Source organism: Melanerpes formicivorus, unplaced genomic scaffold (genome assembly GCF_026170545.1).
Source record: "Melanerpes formicivorus ecotype bairdi unplaced genomic scaffold, bMelFor1.0.p_v2 SCAF_15, whole genome shotgun sequence".
NCBI lineage: Eukaryota > Metazoa > Chordata > Aves > Piciformes > Picidae > Melanerpes > Melanerpes formicivorus.
In genome coordinates this window covers 11,281,256-11,302,540 of record NW_027142367.1, presented here as the reverse complement: position 1 = coordinate 11,302,540, position 21,285 = coordinate 11,281,256, and the positions used below count along the sequence as shown (strand labels likewise).

The window sequence follows — 21,285 nt, the reverse complement described above, 5'->3', positions numbered from 1 at the left end:
ATCATCTAGTTCCAGCCCCCACTGCCATGGGCAGGGACTCCTTCCACTAGACCACATTGCTCATGTATTCCTTGGGAGAAGAGACCAACCCCCACCTTGCTCCAAGCTCCTCTCAGGGAGTTGTAGAGAGGGAGGTCTCCCCTCATCCTCCTTTTCTCCAAGCTGAACCCCAGTTCCCTCTGCCACTGCATACAAGACTTTTGCTCTACCACACTCTACCTATGACAATACAACATACCTGCAACTCCTGGTGCCAAGACCTGCAGACAGTCACACAAAAAAATCTGCTTTGGATGACAAATATTAACTTTCAAATGATACTGCTCAGCAGGATCTGGTTGACAACAGGAAAATCTAACCCAAGGATGTTCATTTCAAGTTTTATTTCTCATGTTGGTGAAACATAAAGCCCCTTCTTGAGAGGCAGCATCTTGTAGAGCTGTTACAAACACATTTTGTACTCTAATACACCGCGGATTCGGGAAAAGGACAAATAGAGCACAGGTTTCACACTGCACTTGGGCATATTGAGTCTTAAGTTACAGGTAATTTAGATAAAATCAAGTTCTGATTTGACATCATACATTGCACTGACCATCTCTCAGCCTTCATGCACAATTCATTTTTTTTACAGCCAACACTGGATTTGGAGACTCTCTTGTTTGTCAATGGCATCTTCTCCACTTTAAATCACTTACATGATATTTACATGTGTGCAAATTGCTTTGAGAAAGAGAAACAAACACTAAACACATAATATACAGACAGCTTCTTCTACAGCTAAACATCTACTAAAAGGCAGTTAACATTCCTATTACACTTTCATTGCCTAAAATAGGAGAATAAGTTATATAAAATAGACCATCTTATTTCTCAGACACTTCTATTTCGGCAGATTTGGTCTTTGCAGCAACATTGCAATTGAAGGTTAAGACTCTGCTCCTAAGAGTCAAGATTCCAATTCAATGGCAGCTTAACCTGATTGGTAGAAGTTACTTTTGCCTCATGTTTTCCACATTTGACACAGGGAAAAGAGAGAAAAAAAAACCCAAACCAACAAACTGGAGGAGTGGGAAGACAACCTTGCAAATCTGTTTTTTTGGCAATATAAGAAATATTCTTCAAGGATCTCACATATAGGTTTTCACTTTTATTTTAATGGCCTGTTAGTGTTACAAACACAATTTAAATGAAGTCTGCAACTTTTTCACATGCAAAGCTCCCACTTTTGTTTCTCCTGCATGTCACGGTGTCAACTATACACAACTTCACACACAAAAAAATAAGACTCCTTGGGACCATTCAACAGAACTGATTTTAGATTTGGAAGCATCAAGGAAAGCCTGAAGAATATTACTCAGTGCCCCTCCCAGTGCTCCTATGTGTGTGTTTTTTTTCTACTTGTGATCAAAAAGTGCATGGTCACCTTCATGGATAAATCCCTAAGGCAGAAAGTGAGGATTGCTCCAACAGTGGAAAAATAAGTTACACAAAACTCTTCACAACCATCTTTGATGTACATTGTGATCAGAAAAGAGCAACTCAACTCCCAAAATGTCATTTAGATTGGTTTACAGAAGAGCAAAAACTTCTCTACATACCAATAACACCACAGGGAAATTGCCTGTCAGACAGCAAAGAACTCCAGGTGTAATTTCAGATAGCTTTTAAACCCATTATGATCATAATTAATATAGGATACAAGGAGACAAAACTACTTTTTTAACACCCACTGAACGTGACTGACAGCAGCCCTGCCTGCAATTACTGCAGGTAGCTTGTGTAGCCATCACAACTCCACCAAGTGCTACTCACCCCAAGGACAGCAACCCTCTACAAGCTCACCTTCATCACAGTTGTCAGACACACTGATGTCAGAGCTCACCTTTACATCAGACACATGCTTGTTACTCTTGGAAGACATCCAGCTCCTTAATAGGGCAGAAACTCTATCATCACTGTGCTTTTGACCTACTGTTGATTGAACTTTGAGTATCACAAATCATGTGCAGGAACTTGCCCTAGTACAGATCTTGATTTGGTCCTTCTGAAGAAAGAGACCACAAGTATGACTTCCAGGGTGGCCAAATTTTAAGCATAAAGTGGCCAAACAGAATTTAAGACACTGCAAAACACATTATGAGTGGAAGACAAATAAAAAATAGAGATGATGTATTAACAATTTGGGCATTTTGGATTCTGAGCTAGTCTGGAAAATGTCTTTTGTAGAAGAGAGCTGTTCTGTTTTGAGAATGAAATGTCTCAGTAGTAAATAATGATTAGTAAATAACACGCTTACTAAGTGAACACCTAGAACAGTCATGGAGTCACTACCATTGAACCATGCCACCTAAGTTTTGGTTAAACATTGTCTTCAGAGCTTTACATTCAATGCACATCACCTGCCCCCCCTCATTTTTCTTCTTTTTTGGTTATGGCACCCTCCAGAAACACCACTCAAAAAGGTTATTTCCAAAAACTTCAGGTCAATGAAGTTCTTAAGATGAAAGATGTGTGTCTACTTGTAGGCTTGCAAGACTACTTGGCTTAGTGTTTTCCATACCTGCATGGATATTGCTTGTAAAATAATGAAAGATTAAAATGAGATTCCACAATGGAGTAAAAATATGTTGGGAATAAAATGGACAGTCCCTCTAGTGCTTGAAGTAAGTGGAAAAATCCAGTCTGGCAAAGTCTGTCTTAAGTGGTGTTAAGCAGGAGATAAATACCTAAATCATCATCTACTTAACTAAAAACAATCCCCAACATATTACTGGGACCAAAAAGCATCAGCTGTTGACATCCAGCAACTAAATGTCATACTACTCTCCCTACTCCAGTGTTTCAGGGGTTTAGGTCTCTCTTCTACTGAGCTTTTAGTAAGGATTTCTCTCTTTTTTCTTTTTTCTTTAACTATAAACTAAAAGCAGGGCCCTGAGGAAGCTCCTACCAGGTAAGGAATAAAGTCCAAAGATGTTTTTGAGATGATAGGTACAATCATGCCTTTTATTTTCCTGTACTGTACCCAGAAGCTGCCAAGTTAAGATCAGCATTCCCACATCACAATTGCAATGAAGCTGTGGTAAATCAGGTACCTTTGGATATGCTCAGCATCACAAATAAGTCATGTATTTAAGACAACCTCTGTAGCTAGCACAGTCCACCAGAATATTCATCCTCTTCCTCATCAGCATGAGAGCCTGCTGCAGCTGGTCCTCTGGCTTTGTCTTGTGCAGCATTTGGTGACTTCTTCTTGATTCCACCTCCGGGGACCACCAAGGTAAGACCAAGCTTGGCATACTGGCAACAAGAAGGCAAGGTTAATCGCTGCACCATTACGGCAGTGAAAGTTCATTGACCTATACTGTACAGCATTACAGAGTGGTTTGGGCCGGAAGGGACATTAAAGATCACCCAGTTCCAACCCCTCTGCTGAGGGCAGTGACACAGAATTGACCAAAGCTCACAACAGAGAAGCAGGTAAGATTCAGGACAGACAAGAGCGTGATGCTGCTTTCAGAAGGTCTTCTTCCAGCTTAGAATAAAACTAACAGAGAAAAAAAGTCAACCAACCTCAAAACACTCTGAGAATGGGATGTGAGATCTGTATTGATCCAGCTCACTACAGAATAATTTGGCTACATCATATAGCTTGGGTGGTACAGCTTGGGCTGAAACTTTAGGTAAAAAAAAGTTTCAGCATGTAGCTCTGCAGGCATTATCCAGTAGTACTTCATGTAGAAAGTCTTACAACTGTTTTTGAGTAAGACTAGCACCTTAGTTTTTACTATTCATAGAAACATAGTGGTTGTCTAGTTCAACCTCCCTGAAACAAGCAGAGACATCTTCAACTGCACCACATTGCACAGAGCCCAGTCCAACTCAACCTGTAATAAAGGTTTCCAGGCATGGGGCGTCTACCACCTCTCTGCACGACCTGGGCCAATGTTTCATCACCCTCAGTGTGAAACTTTTCTTCCTTCTACTTAGTCTAAATCTCCCTTTTTAGTTTCAAGCCATCACCCCTTGCTCTGCTAAAAGATCACACCCATCTTTCTTCTGGGCCCCCTTTTAGTACTCAAAGTCCACAAGAAGGTCTCCCCAGAACCTTCTCTTCTCCAGGCTGAACGACCCCACCTCTCAGCCTGTTCTCACAGCAGGAGTTCCAGCCCTCACATCACTTAGCGGCCTCCTCTGGACCCACTCTAACAGGTCCACATCTCTCCTGTGTTGTGACTCCAGAGCTGGACACAGCACTGCAGGTGGGGTCTCAGCAGAGGAGAGTAGTTCAACTACTAGAGTAGCAAGAAAGGAAAATCAGTCAGTATTATTACAAAGTTCAGTGGGGATGAATGGCTCCTTCACTTCACACCTTTCTACATCTTAAAAGTACAATTTCAAAAGAGGAAAAAAGAGAGGGAACTACTTTTGTAAAAATAAAATATCACAGAATTGCAGAATGGTAGAGGTCGAAAGGGACCCCTGAAGATTGAGTCCAACCCCCCTGCCAAAGCAGGACCAACTAGGGCAGGTCACACAGGAGTGCATCCAGATGGGTCTCTGGACAAAGAAATTCCACAAACTCCCTGGGCAGCCTATGCCAAGGCTCCATCAACCTTACAGTAAAGTTTTTCCTCACGTTGAGCTGGAACTTTCTGTGTTCTAGTTTGTATCCATAGCCCATTGTCCTATCACAGGACACCACTAAAAAGAGACTAGCACCTTCTTCTTGACACTCACCCTTCAGGTGTTGATAAATATTAAGATCCCCCTCTCAGTCTTCTCTTTTCCAGGTGTCTCAGCCTCTCCTCATAAGAGAGATGCTCCAGTCCCTCTACTAGGGGAAAAAAAAGAAAACCCAGCCTGAACAAAGAGAAGGAAATTCCTACTTACATCATTGTCCATGTACTTGAAGAGTGGCAAATTGCAGACTTCAGAAACTTGATCCTGATCTTGCTGGTCATACCCTTCTAAAAGTTGCTCCAGTGCTGCACAGTCTTCACTCCCATTAAATCCTGGTATACTGAAGGAAATGAAGAGTTCATTTAGGGCATTTCAGCAACAAAACTGTTATGGTTGGAAGAGACTTTTGAGATCATCAAGTCCAGCCATTAACCCAGCACTGCCAGGTCACCACTAACCTACATCACCCAGCACTACATCTACAGGGATTTTAAATGCCTCCAGGAATAATGACTCCACCACTTTCCCGGGCAGCCTGTTCCAGGGATTGTCAATCCTTTTGGGGAAACTTTTTTTCCTAATGTCCAATCCAAACCTTCCCTGGTGCAACTCGAGGCAGTTTCCTCCTAAAACTGCAATCTACCTGACCCTCAGCTATTCTATGTTTAAATGCTGCTCATTAAGAGCAGAAGAGCAATCAGCTTCTAAGAATCCAATAGACTGCTTGTTCCACAAAACTGTCTGCAAGCACTAAGATTTCTCTTGGCATATGGATCAAATAAAATCAAACTTTTGGCTCATGGCTTGGATGAGTAGATGCTTTGCTGGGTAAAAAAAAACCTGGCTGGATGGCTGGGCCCAAAGAGTGGTGGGGAACAGATTTAAATCTAGTTGGCAGCTGGTTACTAGTGGTGTTCCCCAGGGCTCAGTTCTGGAGCCAGTCCTCTTTCATATCTTCGTCAGTAAGCTGGAAGAGGGGACAGTAAGTTTGGGCACAGATGACACCAAATTGGGCAGGGGCCTTGATCTGCTTGAAGGTAGGGAGGGACTCTCTAGAGAGGAATCTGGAAAGGCTGGGTCAATGGGCCAAGGCCAGTTAGATGAGATTAAACAAGGTCAAGTGCTTGGTCCTGCATTTGAGTCACAATGCCATGAACACTCCGGGCTGGGGGGAGAGAGGCTGGAAAGTTGCCCAGCAGAAAAGGCCTTGGGGCTGTTGGTTCACAGCAGGTTGAATATGAGCCAGCACATGACCAGGTGGCCAAGGTGGCAAACAGCATTCTGGCTTGGACCATCAATAACGTAACCAGCAGGACCAGAGAAGTCATCCTCTCCCTGTACTTGGCACTGGTGAGGTGCACCTCAAATACTGGGATCAGTTTTAGAGCCCTCCCTACAAGAAGGACACTGAGGTGCTGGAGCATGTCCAGAGAAGAACAAATGAAGCTGGTGAAGGGTCTGGAGAACAAGTCTACCGAGAAGCAGCTGCGAGGCACATAAATCTTTCTCTCAGTCTAATCACCACACTAGATAGTTTGAACTGCCTTTACTGTCATGACAAGTCAGAATCTCAGCATTTTAAGGGTCTCCACACATAACATGGCAAAAAAAAAATTGAAAAAAGAAAAACTTAGAATTCAGTTAGCACCACCCAGAAATATCTATTTTTAATCTTAATCATGTTTAAAATAGCCAATTAACCTGTGTTCCCTTTGAAAAAGACATGACCCAAAGGATCACTCAGGGAAGAATCCCAGCCAGAACAGTATTCTCCTCATCCTTGCATGATGAAAATAAAGCAGGAAGAATTTTCAATCTCCCTCTCACTTCACCTGTGGCACATGACTGCTTCTTGATGACTAATTTTTTATTTTAGCTTCATTAAGAAGAATCACCATGGTAATTACAGCTAAGTCTGTGAAGAGTGAGAAAAATTCCTGACAGCCACATACCAGGGAATGCTATTATTATGCTGTAAGGCAACAGAACAGGCTTAAAATTTTTTGACAGTGTTTTCCTTGCTCTTTCCTAAGAACAGTCTGAAATTCATAGTATCATAGTATCATTCAGGGTTGGAAGGGACCACAAGGATCATCCAGTTCCAACCCCCCTGCCATGGGCAGGGACACCCCACACTACATCAGGCTGGACAGAGCCTCAGCCAGCCTGCTCTTAAACACCCCCAGGGACGGGGCCTCGACCACCTCCCTGGACAACCCATTCCAGGGCTTCACCACTCTCATGGGGAAGAACCTCCTCCTCACATCTAGCCTGAATCTCCCCACATCCAGCTTCATGCCATTCCCCCTAGTCCTATCACTACCTGAGATCCTGAGAAGTCCTTCCCCAGCCTTCCTGTAGGCCCCTTTCAGATACTGGAAGGCCACAATTAGGTCACCTGGGAGCCTTCTCTTCTGCAGACTGAACAGCCCCAACTCCTTCAGTCTGTCCTCACAGGAGAGGTGCTCCAGCCCTCTCCTTGTGGCCCTTCTCTGGACACGCTCCAGCACCTCCACATCCCTCTTGTAATAGGGGCTCCAGAACTGGACACAGTACTCTAGGTGGGGTCTCACCAGGGCTGAGTAGAGGGGGAGGATCACCTCCCTCGACCTGCTAGCCACACTTCTGATGCAGCCCAGGAAGATGATACAGACTTACCTGTAGCTTTCCCTCACACATCTTTCTGCAGCAACATAATCGTTTCTGTGAAGATGAACTAAGACTTGAGCAATAGTTTTCTAAAAAGAAATAAAACAACAACAAAGAAAGACCCAAATGTGATGATTCTTTGGAAATTAACAGTAAAATATAAGAAAAACACTGATATTTAGTGTGAAAAAGGTCACAGTGGTTCTAAGATACTGCCAAAAAAGAGGCAAAACAATATGTTGAGAAGCTATAAGCCATCCCCTCAGCTGGCATGTTTCCTATAACAATTGCAATGATCTGTTGCACCCACTAACAGGTTTTGTGGCTTGTTATGTTTGAAAACACCTTTATTTTTGATGTGTTTGTTGGGTTTGACAGCTTCTGTAGATAAAAGCATCTTACTTTCAACATTCTAGTAGTGTGAAAAAAAAAAAAAAAGCATAGTTAAGAGGTTGGGGAAATCACTACATCAAATTCTCATCACTGAGCAATAAACCCCTCTCTCAATCAAGAGGGGTATTGCCAGTCAGATGTCAGCTGATATTAGTTACCCAGAAAAACCTCAAACACACTATCAGAAATTGTATTTTGATAGAACTTACCTTATAGCATGTTGGATAGTTCTCAATTTCTTTATAAATACTTTTTTCCTTTTGAAGAGACAAGGCAGCCTCATCTAACCTAAAAAGCAAGCAGTTAGGAGCATCAGTGTCAGGAACACAGTGCAACAGAAGTGTATAACACACTGACAAGTCTACTAGGATGAAAATAATACAACTAAGTATCAGCAGTAGATGTTACTAACAGAGTAGATAAACAAATACATAGTAATTGCTTTTGTATGAGTAATTGCTTTTGCTAAAGATCATCTCTGGTGTTCATTCAGAGAAACCTCATTTTTCGTAACACTGCACAAGATACATGCCTTGTTACACACCCTAATAGATTTCTCTATGCCATCAGGTTACTACAAGCCATCAGCAAGTCTGATATCCATAAACTATCACTATTACACAATCACAGGATGTTAGGGGTCAGAAGGGACCTCTGGAGATCATTGAGTCCAACTCCCTTGCCAGAGCAGGACTATATAATCTAGTGCAGGTTGCACAGGAACACATCCAGATGGGTCTTGAAAGTCTCCACAGAAGGAGACTCCACAACCTCTCTGGGGAGCCTGTTACAGTGCTCTGAGACCCTTACAGTAAAGAAGTTTTTCCTCACGTTGGGGTGGAACTTCCTGCATTGTAGTTTCCATCCATTGGTGCCTATCCTATCACAGTGTGCAAGTGAGCAGAGGCTCTCCCTCCCTTCTTGATACCCAGCTCTCAGGTATTTGTATACATTTATTAAATCCCCTCTCAGTCTTCTCCTCTCCAGACTAAGAAGCCCCAGGTCTTTCCTCACAAGGCACATGCTCCAGTCCCTTAATTAAGTCACAGTAATTGCTTTGGAGCTTGGATACTCTTTTAAGCATCCCATTAAACTTCCAGAAATTAGCAACAGGATGTGAGCTACAGAGCAGCAGAGCAACTGCATCTTTCAGATGTTGAGAAGCAATGCTGACTTGCTTTCACAGAAACACTTGCAAGTTACTTGGTACATTTCCTTTCCTGAGCCCAATGCCGGAGTGAAATAGTGTCTTAAAAGCAGAGTAAGAAACTCAGACGATTCCTTCAAGGGTCTACGTATTTCAGTGAAGGAAGTCTAAGCTGAACTGCAGGTCAAGCTTGGTTCAAGCAATCAACAATTAAACTAAACTGACATTGAGACTCCAAGATACACTCTTCAAGAAGACAGAATCTGCTGCAAACAGATTCCTTTCCTCAGGTTAGTCACCTAAGTCCTCCGGTTTATATTCCACAGCTATAGAAGAGTTCCAAATAGTTCCTAAATATTAGTGCTGGAAGACAATAATAAATCTTGAAGTAGTTTAAGAATTAATGAAAAGTGGTGTATGTGCCTTCTAGTTATTCAACAAAGAATGGAATCAAAGCTTTAAAGGCCATGTTCTCCCATCTTAGAATGCAGAACAGGTGGTTCCCGGATGAACGTGATGCATACCATGGAAACTGAGCTATAGCTTGAGCGTCATGAAGAAGAATTAAGTAACAGTGTACAAACCCCTCAACAGCAAGAGAAAAAATACTGAAAATCACTAATAAAGCTTCAATTACAGCTAAAAAGAGGCATAAAGCTATACCTGCGCCCTCTGACTAGAAGTCTTGATGCCTTCCCCAACATTTCTAATGCTTGCCGTAAACGTTCTTCGTTCTGGAGGAGAACAACAAGAATTCATGCATTCCTATTTCATTTGCATCAAATTAAGACCACTACAACTTAATCTAAGTGTTTTGCCTGGAAAAGAACAACTGTTAAGTATTTTGTCAGCAGTTCACACACTCGAAGGAGAAAGGATGAGTACTGATGCTGCCGTATGGATCTCCTGAGCAAAGTAACATCCACACTAGTACAGAACACGTGGCAAGTGATGATACGTCTGCCAAAAGCAGTTGCAAAAAAGGCTAATCATCTGCTCATGGGATGGGCAGAGCATCAAGAAAACTTCTCTTCTATATCTTCAAGGATTTCAACCTGGTTTTGTCTCCAAGACTCAACAGCAGTGCTGTGGTTTTGCCCTCTGGGCTGCCCAAGAAGAGGCTGAACACTTGACAACACACAAAATTCAGTCAAGTCCCAGACAGAGAAAAAGGCAAAGCAAACTGATTCTTAATTAATATTATTTCCTCCTCTACAGCATAAAAACTATCAGCTTCATTAGTTCAGGTCAGCCACTGGGTAGAACAACAAGAAAACTCCTCTGTGCCTTCAAGGATTTCAATTTATTTTAGGCTCCATGACTCAACAGCAGCCATGTTCAGCAGCCACTGAGGTGAAGGGAAGGAAAAATCATTTAGAACCTAATCTTAGGCTTTTTCTTAACTTCATAGTTGACTCTAAACACCAATTCATTCATTTTTTTATACTTTCAGGGACTGGGAAGTTCGTTGCTGGTGGGAAAAAACCACACAAAATGACAAAACATCCTCAAACCCCCAAACCAATAAAACTCCACTTACTTCAAATACTGATGCTGCTTGCTGGTAGAGCTGCACAGCTTTCTCTGGGTTCACATTTTCTATTAACCTGTAAGAAACATTAACCATTTCCCTTCAGATTAAAATATTTTTACCCTAAAAGCATCAAAAAGATGATAAAGAATACCAATGATATCCATGCCCTGTACCACCAGTATCACAGCCTTACTTTCCAGCACGTTCCAGTGCAATAGCTGCTGTGTCTGGTGTCCCGTTCTCCAGGTACATCATGCTGGCTTTCTCAATCAGCTGAACTGCTTCAGGGAGTCTGCCCATCTCCTGCAAAGCAACAGTCAGAGGGACCCTGCTGTCAGGGGTTGTTCTTTGTGCAATGAAACAAAGCAAAGCAAACTTATTTAGGAAGATTCCTTATTTAATAAAAAAGTATAACCTTATATGTAACTAACTGACTTGACTATCACACTCAAACCGAGATGGTCAATGGCTTGATGTCTAAGCAGAGACCAATGATGAAGACTGCTCCTCAGAGGTGGGCATTGGGATCAGTGCTCTTTAACATCTTCGCTGGAGACATGGAGAGAGGGATCCCTCAGCAAGTTTGCTGATGACACCAAACTGCATGGTGCAGTTGACACACTGAAGGGGAAGGATGTCCAGGGACCTAGACAAGCTTCAGAGGTGGGCCAAGGTCAACCTCATGAAGTTCAACAAAGGCAAGTGTAAGGTTCTGCATCTGGGTTGGGGCAACCTTATGCACAAAATCAAGTTAGGTGTAGAACAGTGCTGAGGAGAAGGACTTGGGGGTTCTGCTTGATAAGAAGCCAGAAATGTGTGCTTGCAGCCCAGAAGGCAAATTGTGTCCTGGGCTGCACTCAAAGCAACATGGCCAGCAGGTTGAGGGAAGGGATTCTCTCCCTCTTCTCCACTATCATGAGACCATGAGACCCTATCTGGAGTACTCTGTCCAGCTCTGGAGTTCCCAAGGCAAGGAGGACATGGCCCTGTTAGAGTGGGTCCAGAGAAGGGCCATGAAGACAGTCTGAATGAGTCAGGGTTGTTCAACCTAGAGAAGAAAGAGCTCCAAGGAAATCTTAGAGCAGTCTTCCAGTATTTGAAGGGGGGCCTACAGGATGGCTGGAGAGGTGCTTTTTACCTGGGCATGTAGTGACAGGCTTCAAACTGGATTCAGATTAGACATTAAAAAGAAATTCTTCCCCATGAGGGTAGCTAGACACTAGAACAGGCTGCCCCAAGAAGCTGTGGGGGCTTCAACCTGAAAGTGTTCAAAGCCAGGTTGGATGTGGCCTTAAGCAACTTCGTCTAGTAGGAGGTGTCCCTGCCAAGGGCAGGGGGGTTGGAACTAGATGGTGATTAAGGTCCCTTCCAACCCAAACCATTCTGTGAATCTGTTTATTAAGATTCTTATTTTTATTCATACAACTAGTGAAAGTTTGACCATCAACTCCATAAAATCCACTTTTAAGTACCAAACATTCAGGCAAGGATTGAATTTGTGGTAGTTTAGAGCAGAAGCAACACCACTTCTTCATTACCCTCTGATATGAGACACTCACCTTTCCTTCTACAAAAGGAAAACCTTCTTTCCACCCTTCCAGTTACAAAAGTAATTTTCTCAATCTACTGAGACTTTTGGTGAGAACTATGAGTCAACAGAAAAGTATCACTTGTATATGGATTTGGCTTCACATAGTGTCAATTGGTTCAGTGCACAATATTCTTCACTATAAACCAGAAGGTTTTAATAAACACTAATAAATGAAAATACCTTTAGCATCATGCCAGCTTGTTCATAAGCTCTGCAAAGAGGAAAAAAAAATACTTAACTACAGGGTATTTCAGCAAGCTGTAGACACACAGAAAAAGTTAACATGCATCAGCTATCAGTGATCCACTGTTAATATTTAATGCTTTGAAGATGTTTCAATTGTTGTATTTAATGACACTGCAGGTGTGCCATTATCTTCATAAATGAAATGCCTCCACCACACACTCCTCAGCAGAAATCACTTCTTGTGATCTGACTTTCAGGCAATGATTCAGATTGGCACCATCTGCTTGAGGGACTCTTTAATTCAAAACATTCTCAACAGTATAGGATTTCAAAATGGCAAAAAAGCTCACCCAAAATATATATATATATATATCTATATCTCAATCAAAAGAGGTCAAAATAATTTAATCAGATAGTCACTGCAAGTTTTCAGACTTTCCCAGCCTGCACTTCCATTAAAGTGATTTTGAAAGACTGAAACTGCTTGAACCATAAAATTTTTATCCACATCAAATGGAAGTGTTGATCTGCTCAAGGGTAGGAAGGCTCTAGAGTGGGGATTAGAAAGGCTGAATCAACAGACTGAGGTCGGTTATGTGAGGTGCAACAAGGCTATGTGTGAGGTCCTGTAACTGCATCACAACAAACTGATGAATGCTCTAGGCTTGGAGCAGAGCAGCTGGGAAGTTGCCCAGTAAAGACCTGGGGTGTTGGTCAGCAGCTGGCTGAATATAAGCCAGTGTGTCCCCAGGGGTCCAAGAAGGCCAACAGCATCCTGGCCTGTATAAACAGTAGTGCAGCCAGCAGGACTAAGGAAGGGACCATCCCCCTGTACTCAGCACTAGTGAGGCCACACTTCAGATACTCAGTTCACTTTTGGGTCCTTCACTACAAAGACACTGAGGTGCTAGACAATGTCCAGAGAAGGGCAATGAAACTGGTGAAGGGTCTAGAGCATATGTCTTGTGAGGAGTAGCTGAGGGAGCTGGTGTTGTTTATCCTGGAGAGGCTGTAGAGGTTGTATTGACATGGGTAGTGGTCTCTTCTCTCAAATAACAGGAAAAGAGGAAATGGCCTCGAACCGTACCGGGGAGGTTTAGGTTGCACATTAGGAAAAATTTCTTCAATGAAACAGTGGTCACCATCCCTGGAGGTACTTCAAAGATGTGGTGCTGAGGGCTGTGGTTTAGCGGTGACTTAGCAGTTCTACATTAATGGTTAAACTCGAGGATTGTGGAGGTCTTCTCCAACCTTAATGACTGATTTACCACAGTGAGATCAAAAAGAGAGTTCATGCTTGTACCACAGGTTAGAAAATTTGTTTCAGATTACTCAGTGCTTCTGTACTTACTTAGCTGCATGGAAGAGACTGGAAGTAAGATGGTCAAAGTCAAGGACAAAAGCCGCAAAAATACAACAGAGAAAAACTATTAGTGTACAAAATCTTATACAAGTTTCAAAGCAAGGAATCCCTTACAGGCAAGAAAAATCTACTACATTTGTAGGCAAGGTGTCAAAAAATAAATGCTTTCAAGGACAGAATAAATGCAACACATCACAGCATAACTGCATGTAAAGGTATAAACCCCAAATTTATTTAAAATAGGTTCTATTTAAAATAGGGTCTTGGTTCCTAAATACTCTAAGTACTATAACAATGTCAGAGCTGCATTTAGTTTATACAATCCATTTGTAGATATTTATTAGAGTAATTTTTGAAGCAGTACCTGAGAGCAGTGCCTGAGAAGGCACTGGTCAGCATCTTATCAGACAAGGTATTAGTGGGATCAACGTGGACTTCCTAACTGAAAGAGTTCTTTTGTTTTCACACTCAGAATACACAGAAATGCTGTGTGCAGCTGAGACAAGCTGAGAGCTGTTCAGCCTGGAGAAGAGAAGGCTACAGTGAGACTTTATTGTGGCCTTCCAGTACTTCAAGGGGGTAGAAATATGGGGACAATCTTTTTAGTTGCAACAGGACACAGGGTGATGGTTTTAATCAAAAAAGAGAGATGATTTAGACTAAATACAAGGAAGAATTTTTTACCCTGAGGGTGATAAAACACTGGCCCAGGCTGCCCAAAGGTGGTAGAAGCCCCATCCCTGTAACCATTCCAGGTCAGGTCAGAGAGGGCTCTGAGCAACCTGTTCTAGTTGAATATGTCCCTGCTCAGTGCAGGGCGGTTGGTCGAGATGACCTTTAAAGGTCCCTCCCAATTCAAACCAGTCTATGAGGAGATGGCTATGAGGAGAGGCTGAGGGAGCTGGGATTGTTTAGCCTGGAGAAGAGGAGGCTCAGGGGTGACCTCATTGCCCTCTACAACTACCAGAGGGGTGGTTGTGGCTGGGAAGGGGTTGGTCTCTTCTCCCAGGCAACCAGCACCAGAACAAGGGGACACAGTCTCAAGCTGCACCAGGGGAGGTTTAGACTCGAGGTGAGGAGGAAGTTCTTCACCAAGCGAGTCATTCGTCATTGGAATGTGCTGCCCAGGGAGGTGGTTGAGTCACCATCCCTGGAGACGTTCAAGAGGAGACTGGATGTGGCACTTGGTGCCATGGTCTAGTCATGGGATCTGTGTTGATAGGTTGGACTCGATGATCCTCGAGGTCCTTTCCAACCTAAGTTAGACTGTGATACTGTGATGATTTTATGAAAGGCTTTGTACAAGACAGCTTTGTTAGACTGACAAAATGCACAAATATATTAATACATCTTCTACATGAAAGGTATCTTCTACCAACCCCATTACACCACTCTAAGCAGCAACTAGTCAGCTTCTTGTAGAAGAGAAGAACAATCAAAGAAAAGATACGCTTTGTTGTTTTCATGTGCCTCAGCTTCCCGCAAACAGGCTTCCCTTGCCTGGTCAAACTGCTTGGCATTCTTAAAAGCAACAGCTGCAAGAAATCAAACAAAGTTCTTATTTACAGCTTGACTTTTATTCTTTTTATCACCACCCCTGCTCAAGGTTTTAGCCACCTCAAGATGCAAACAGGCTCTTCAAATAAATGGTTCCAGCTTATGAAGCTGCTCTTAACAATCCCGTGGCAGTCCTCCTTGCTTCCTTAGTTAGCTACCATTAAAAACATTTATCAACTCTACTTCCATACCATCATTGTACCATACGCTGTGCAGGATGTTTTTAGCTGCATTTTGGAACTCACCCATTCTGTACTTTAGTGACAGGAATGCACATGTACAAAGCTTTCATCATTAGAGGTTATATCAACTCAGAATGGCAGGAATAGATGGGTACCATCACCAGCACATATCTGTGACAATCTACTCAACACAACCACTGCAGGGCATAAATATTTATTTCTAGCTTCATTAGACTGATAGGGATTTTAAAGTAGGATATAAAATGAATTTTAGTTGAGAAATGATCCAGTTGCTCCTCCAAGGTTCTATTTTCTTTTTATTTATTCAGGCTTAAATGAATGAGTGGAAATGCCTGGAGTATGAAGCAAAAAAAACCCATAATAAATTACTACAATAACATAAATATAATACTAATAATAAATACTATTACTACTACTAATAAAACTAACTCATAATAAATCAGGTACTATTATTAAATATTACATTACTACTAATAATGTCCAATTATTACTTGTTTTTAAATAAGGAAATTCAAGAGCAAAATGGAATCAGCTAGGAAGAATTTTACAGTGTGATGCTTGCAGTGTAAACAAAAAAGAAAGGGGAAAGACACCCTACTATGGCTAACAACCAACCTGCAGCATGCCTTACTGAGACAGTCTTTGTCAGGACACATTTCAGAAGATGATGAAAAAGCAAAGACTTTTAAATCAGCTCAAACCATTACTGGTTTGTAGGCAAAGTCATAGGATTTGGGGGTGGACAAGTGAAGGAAGAAAAGCTTTATTTTTATCACACATAGTAACGTAAAAAGTAAAAGGTGTAAGCGTGAAAATCAAAATGAAATTGTTTTGACAACTCTCCTGGCTCTCTAAGTACAATCTGATATTTATTTTACTGTGCTAATGATTTTGTTTGTTGTTTCAACTTACTCTGTCTTCAAGACAGTTTTAGTGAAAGAGCAAGGTGCTCAAAATATGTCAAACGTTATCAGGGATTAAACTTAAGCAACGCTTTGAAAGCATAAAGCATAATATGGCCATATTTACAGCCATACATACCTGCCTTCCCATATTCAGTAGCTGCACTGTCATAATCTGGTTTCCACTTTAAGAACCCAGTTTTCAGACTGAAATGCAAGAAGAAAGGCCTGTTAACAATTAGTAAAGACTTTATGTTTTACCTTCAAAGCACCTCAGATGGATGTTAAGCTTGCAGATGTGTTTTACACTTCAGATTACGTCTGAAAAGGAGTAATTACCTACGTGACATCACCACCGTAAAAATAAACACTGGCATTGTTAGGAGTTGCTTAGAGCACTGCAATTATCTCCCATAGTTACTTGCCTCACCCTAATTAACATACCTCTACTCTCCCCAGAGACTCTTCACAACAGTGATATGAAAAATTTGCACCTACACCAAGATAGTATCAAGACTTCTAACGCCACAACACATCACAACTTTGGCACACATCACAAAGTTTCCAGCGCTCTCTCTATAGCAATTATTTGCTGCTGAGATTTATCAAAGACTCTTCATTGCATACACAGAGGATTTACCAAGACAAAGCCTCATGTGTCACTTCTATGCCCACAAGAGATCATATTTGTTCTAAGCAGACACTTCAGATTCAAGACATGCTTAATTTGGAAAACCAGCTGTATACAGACTCTATGCTGGTCTTGTTGTCTTACTTGGATGAAATCCACAGTATGCAACTCTAAAGCAAGCCTTCACATAGTGTTATTTTTATCACAGGCAATCTCTCAAATGCATGGAGCTGAGATATGTAATGCTCTAACCTGCACACAATTTGAGGCTTAGGCATTTTGTATTTCAAATGCTTTCCAAGATAAGCTTAAAATTAATTCCACTGAAAAGCACTTTTGGTCAGGGTCAAGTAATTTGAATAACTCAAGCAGAGATGTTTTTATTCTGAGGAGGTCTCTATCACAATGTATGCATTCAATCTATGATTTTGGTACTGAAATGGTAGCACTTTTAGATTAGTCAGCTCTATGACAGCTGTACTGTAGCCTGTGAACTTGAGGCTTATCAGCAAAATGGTTATATTCAGTGATAAAATATTCATCAGAAGACTACCATTTGTAGATGTTAAGCTGACTGACACTGACAGCACAGGTCTTTAAGAACCATCTGAAAAAGAAACAACCACACATTTCTCATAGGCAGGAAACAAACAAACATACCATCTCAACAAGGTTAAGCTCGTTTGTATATCACAATCTCCACCACACTTCTCTCCTGCTTCTTTCTCCCACTAACACTAGCAGAAAGACAGAAGTGACTGCAATTGTTCTGCAGTTACATCTGAGCAATGAAGGCTACACGGCCCTTAAAGAAACAGCTCGAACTCCAGGCCTCTGAACCCTACAGCCTTACCGACACGACTTTTTAGTTTTAGAGCCGCTTTATTCTCTCAGTTTTGTGTATAGAGGTGCTCTTTAGCATCCACCTCCCGTAGTGAGGGACCCCTAAGGCAAAAGAAGAACCAAGAAGCCATATCCTCCTGCTCCCTCCGCGCCAGCCTCCCCCGGACGAGTACTTCCCTCCGCTTTTCTCCAAGTCACGTCGCCTGGCACAGGCGGTCCCCATATCTCTGCCCCCCATCTCTGACACAGGCGGTCCTCCCCTCAGACCCCAACCTCCCCACAGCCTGCCCCTTCCTCACCCCTCCGCTCCGCGCACCACGGGAAGTGTAGTTTCCCCCAGGCCTCCACTTCCACACAGTCACTAGCCAAAACTACAACTCCCAATAAACCCGCGCAAATAGGGCCCAACTGTGAGAAGGGGGTGCCCAGCTGCCGCCCCACTGCGCCAGAGCTCGGCGGCCGTGGAAGAAGGCTCCACGGAACCCCTTTGAAGCAGGCGGGGTTAACATTCTTCCACGGAGCAGGAGAGCCGGGCGGGCCTGACAGCCCGGACGCTGAGCTGGCGGCCACCGAGCCTGCTCGCCAGTTTCCCCTCACCCTCCGACCATCCTCCTCTTCACTCACTATTTCTCCGCTTTAGCGATGTGCTCCAGCGCTTCGTTGATCTTCTGCGCCGCCATCTCGCCAGCGCGGCGGGTCCGCCGGACGCTGCCGCTCCGGGACGCGACGCGACGCGACGCAACAGGGAGGGGCTGAGCCCGCCGCCGCCGCACCGCGCATGCGCCTCTGCTCGCCGCACGCGCCCGACATGGCGGCGGCGGGTCTTAAAGGGGCCGCAGACCTCGCCTTCACTAGTATAGGGAAAGTTGTCTTGTTTGGGTTTTTCGGTGTGGTTTTGGGTTCTGTTTCCCGGCAGCCCTGTGGGTGGTATTATCTGCCAGGAGAATGGCTGTTGGAATCACAGAAACGTTCAGACCCTCGGGGTCACCAAGCCCAACTGATAACCCTACTCTGCAAGGTTCACCCCTAAACCATATTCCCAAGCACCACATCTAAACGATCTCTAAACACATCCGGGGTTGGCGACTCAACCGCCTCCCTGCGCAGTCCATTCCAATGTCTGACAACTCTCTGGAAAAAAAAAAAATAAAGAAAAAATTCCTCATGCCAGTCTAAACCCTCCCAGTCGCAGCTTGCGGCTGTTCCCTCTCTTTCTATCACTCTCCCATCCTCTTTAACATCTTTATTGATGATCTGGATGAGGGCACTGAGTCCATCATCAGTAAATTTGCTGACGACACCAAGCTGGGGGCAGGAGTTGATCTGCTGGAGGCTAGAGAGGCTCTGCAGAGGGACCTCGACAGGCTGGACAGATGGGCAGAGTCCAACGGCATGAGATTGAACACATCCAAGTGCCGGGTTCTGCACATTGGCCACAACAACCCCATGCAGTGCTACAGGCTGGGGTCAGAGTGGCTGGAGAGCAGCCAGGCAGAGAGGGACCTGGGGGTGCTGGTTGATGGTGGGCTGAACATGAGCCTGCAGTGTGCCCAGGCAGCCAAGAGGGCCAATGGCATCCTGGCCTGTATCAGGACCAGTGTGGCCAGCAGGAGCAGGGAGGTCATTGTGCCCCTGTACACTGCACTGGTTAGGCCACACCTCGAGTCCTGTGTCCAGTTCTGGGCCCCTCAGTTTAGGAAGGAGGTTGACTTGCTGGAATGAGTCCAGAGAAGGGCAACGAAGTTGGTGAGGGGCTTGGAACACAAGCCCTATGAAGAGAGGCTGAGGGAGCTGGGATTGCTCAGCCTGGAGAAGAGGAGGCTCTGAGGAGACCTTATTGCTCTCTACAACTACCTGAAGGGAGGTTGTAGACAGGCAGAGGTTGGTCTGTTCTCCCAGGCAGCCAGTACCAGAATAAGAGGACACAGTCTCAGGCTGTGCCAGGGGAGGTTCAGGCTGGAGGTTAGGAGGAAGTTTTACACAGAGAGAGTGATTGCCCATTGGAATGGACTGCCTGAGGAGATGGTGGAATCACCATCACTGGAGGTGTTCAGGAGGAGACTTGACAGGGTGCTTGGTTGCATGGGTTAGTTGATTAGGTGGTGTTGGATGATAGGCTGGACACGATGATCTTGAAGGTCTCTTCCAACCTGATCTGGTCTATTCTATTCTATTCTATTCTATTCTATTCTATTCTATTCTATTCTATTCTATTCTAATTACCTGTGGTAAGAGACACGTAGCAACCTTTCCACAACATCCTTTCAGGTAGTTGTAGAGAGCGATGAGGGTCTCCCTGCAGCCTCTTCTTTTTCAAACTAAGCAGCTCCAGCTCCTTCAGTCACTGTGTTGGTCTGTGCCTACCTTGAAGAATCATGGAATAATGGGAGGTTAGAAGGGACCTCTGTGAATCATCCAGTCCCAACCCCCTGCTAAAGCAGGGTCACCCACAGCAGGTTGCCCAGGATCACAATGTCTGGGCAGGTTTGGAGCCTGCTCCAGGGCTCCAGCACCCTCACAGGAAAGAAGGTTTTTGTCCTGTTCAGACGGAACCTCCTGTGTTTCAGTTTGCACTCACTACTCCTTGTTCTGTTGCTAAGTACCACTGAAAAGAATCATGCACTGTTTTGGGTTGGAAGGGGCCTTTAAAGGTCGTCTACTCTGTGATGAATGGAGTGATAATTTGTGTGAATTAGATGATTTTGATTAAAGCAGAAGTATGGATGGGCTAAATAAGAATATGAGAGGGATGTTTTCTTTTATTATAAAACGTTCTTTACTATATTATTTGCCTTTGCTATTATTGTTTATATTTTGTTTGCTTTATTATATTTATGTATAAGCATGAATAGTAGAGTAAAATAATAGGGAAGCTAATAGCTTGTGTGAAAAATAGCCTATGTATGGAGGTGTTCAGGAGGAGACTTGATGGGGTACTTGGTGCCATGGGTTAGCTGTTTGGGTGGGTTGGATTGGTTGATGGGTTGGACGCGATGATCTTGAAGGTCTCTTCCAACCTGGTTTGGTTTATTCTAATAAAGTTTATTCTAATAAGTTGCTCAAGGATGAGAAAGGAGGAGAGTTTGCTGCAGAAGATGTGAAAGTGAATACACAAGAAATGGTTGTAAGAACTGGCAAAGCAACCTCAAGGACTCTGCATGTAACCCACCATTGGGAAAGGTACTGATTTTAACAACAGAGCTCAAATAGTTACAACCACAAAGACTCTGCATGCAGCCCACCAGCAGGTGCTGGCCAGAAGATTACATCATTGAAAGACCACCAGAAGGATGAACTAATTTAAATAAACCCACCTTTTATATGCATATGTATTAGGAATAGAAGAGTGCGTGTTGGTGGAGCGCAGACTTCTCCACGCACCCAGAACTGTTAGCTTGTCTCTTATTGCCTTAAAATCTCTCTTTTCAAATTAAAATAGTATTTAACTGACTCTAATTGGCTTTGTCATTAATAACAATTTGGTGATCCCCGACATGATCCTTTTGGGACTCTGAAACTTCTGATTGGTTAAGGGGGGGGGCGCCCCACTTTTGTGGCCCTTGCCAAGAGCAGGTTTGGACCCAAAAGGATTACGAAAATAAG

The 21,285-nt window shown here is 43.4% G+C and overlaps 1 protein-coding gene across 1 annotated transcript; it reads right to left on the bottom strand.

Annotated features, from left to right (window-relative positions):
• Positions 1–351: 351 nt before the first annotated feature.
• On the bottom strand, positions 352–18,427 carry NAPG (NSF attachment protein gamma). The gene is made up of 12 exons (XM_068147618.1): positions 18,307–18,427; positions 16,348–16,415; positions 14,997–15,081; positions 13,535–13,552; positions 12,178–12,208; positions 10,600–10,709; positions 10,413–10,479; positions 9,536–9,606; positions 7,935–8,013; positions 7,342–7,421; positions 4,894–5,023; positions 352–3,300 (listed from the first exon to the last, which is right to left on the bottom strand). Exons 1-12 carry the CDS (start codon positions 18,360–18,362, stop codon positions 3,151–3,153), a joined length of 945 nt encoding a protein of 314 aa, XP_068003719.1. The 5' UTR covers positions 18,363–18,427; the 3' UTR covers positions 352–3,150.
• Between the last annotated feature and the right edge of the window lie 2,858 nt (positions 18,428–21,285).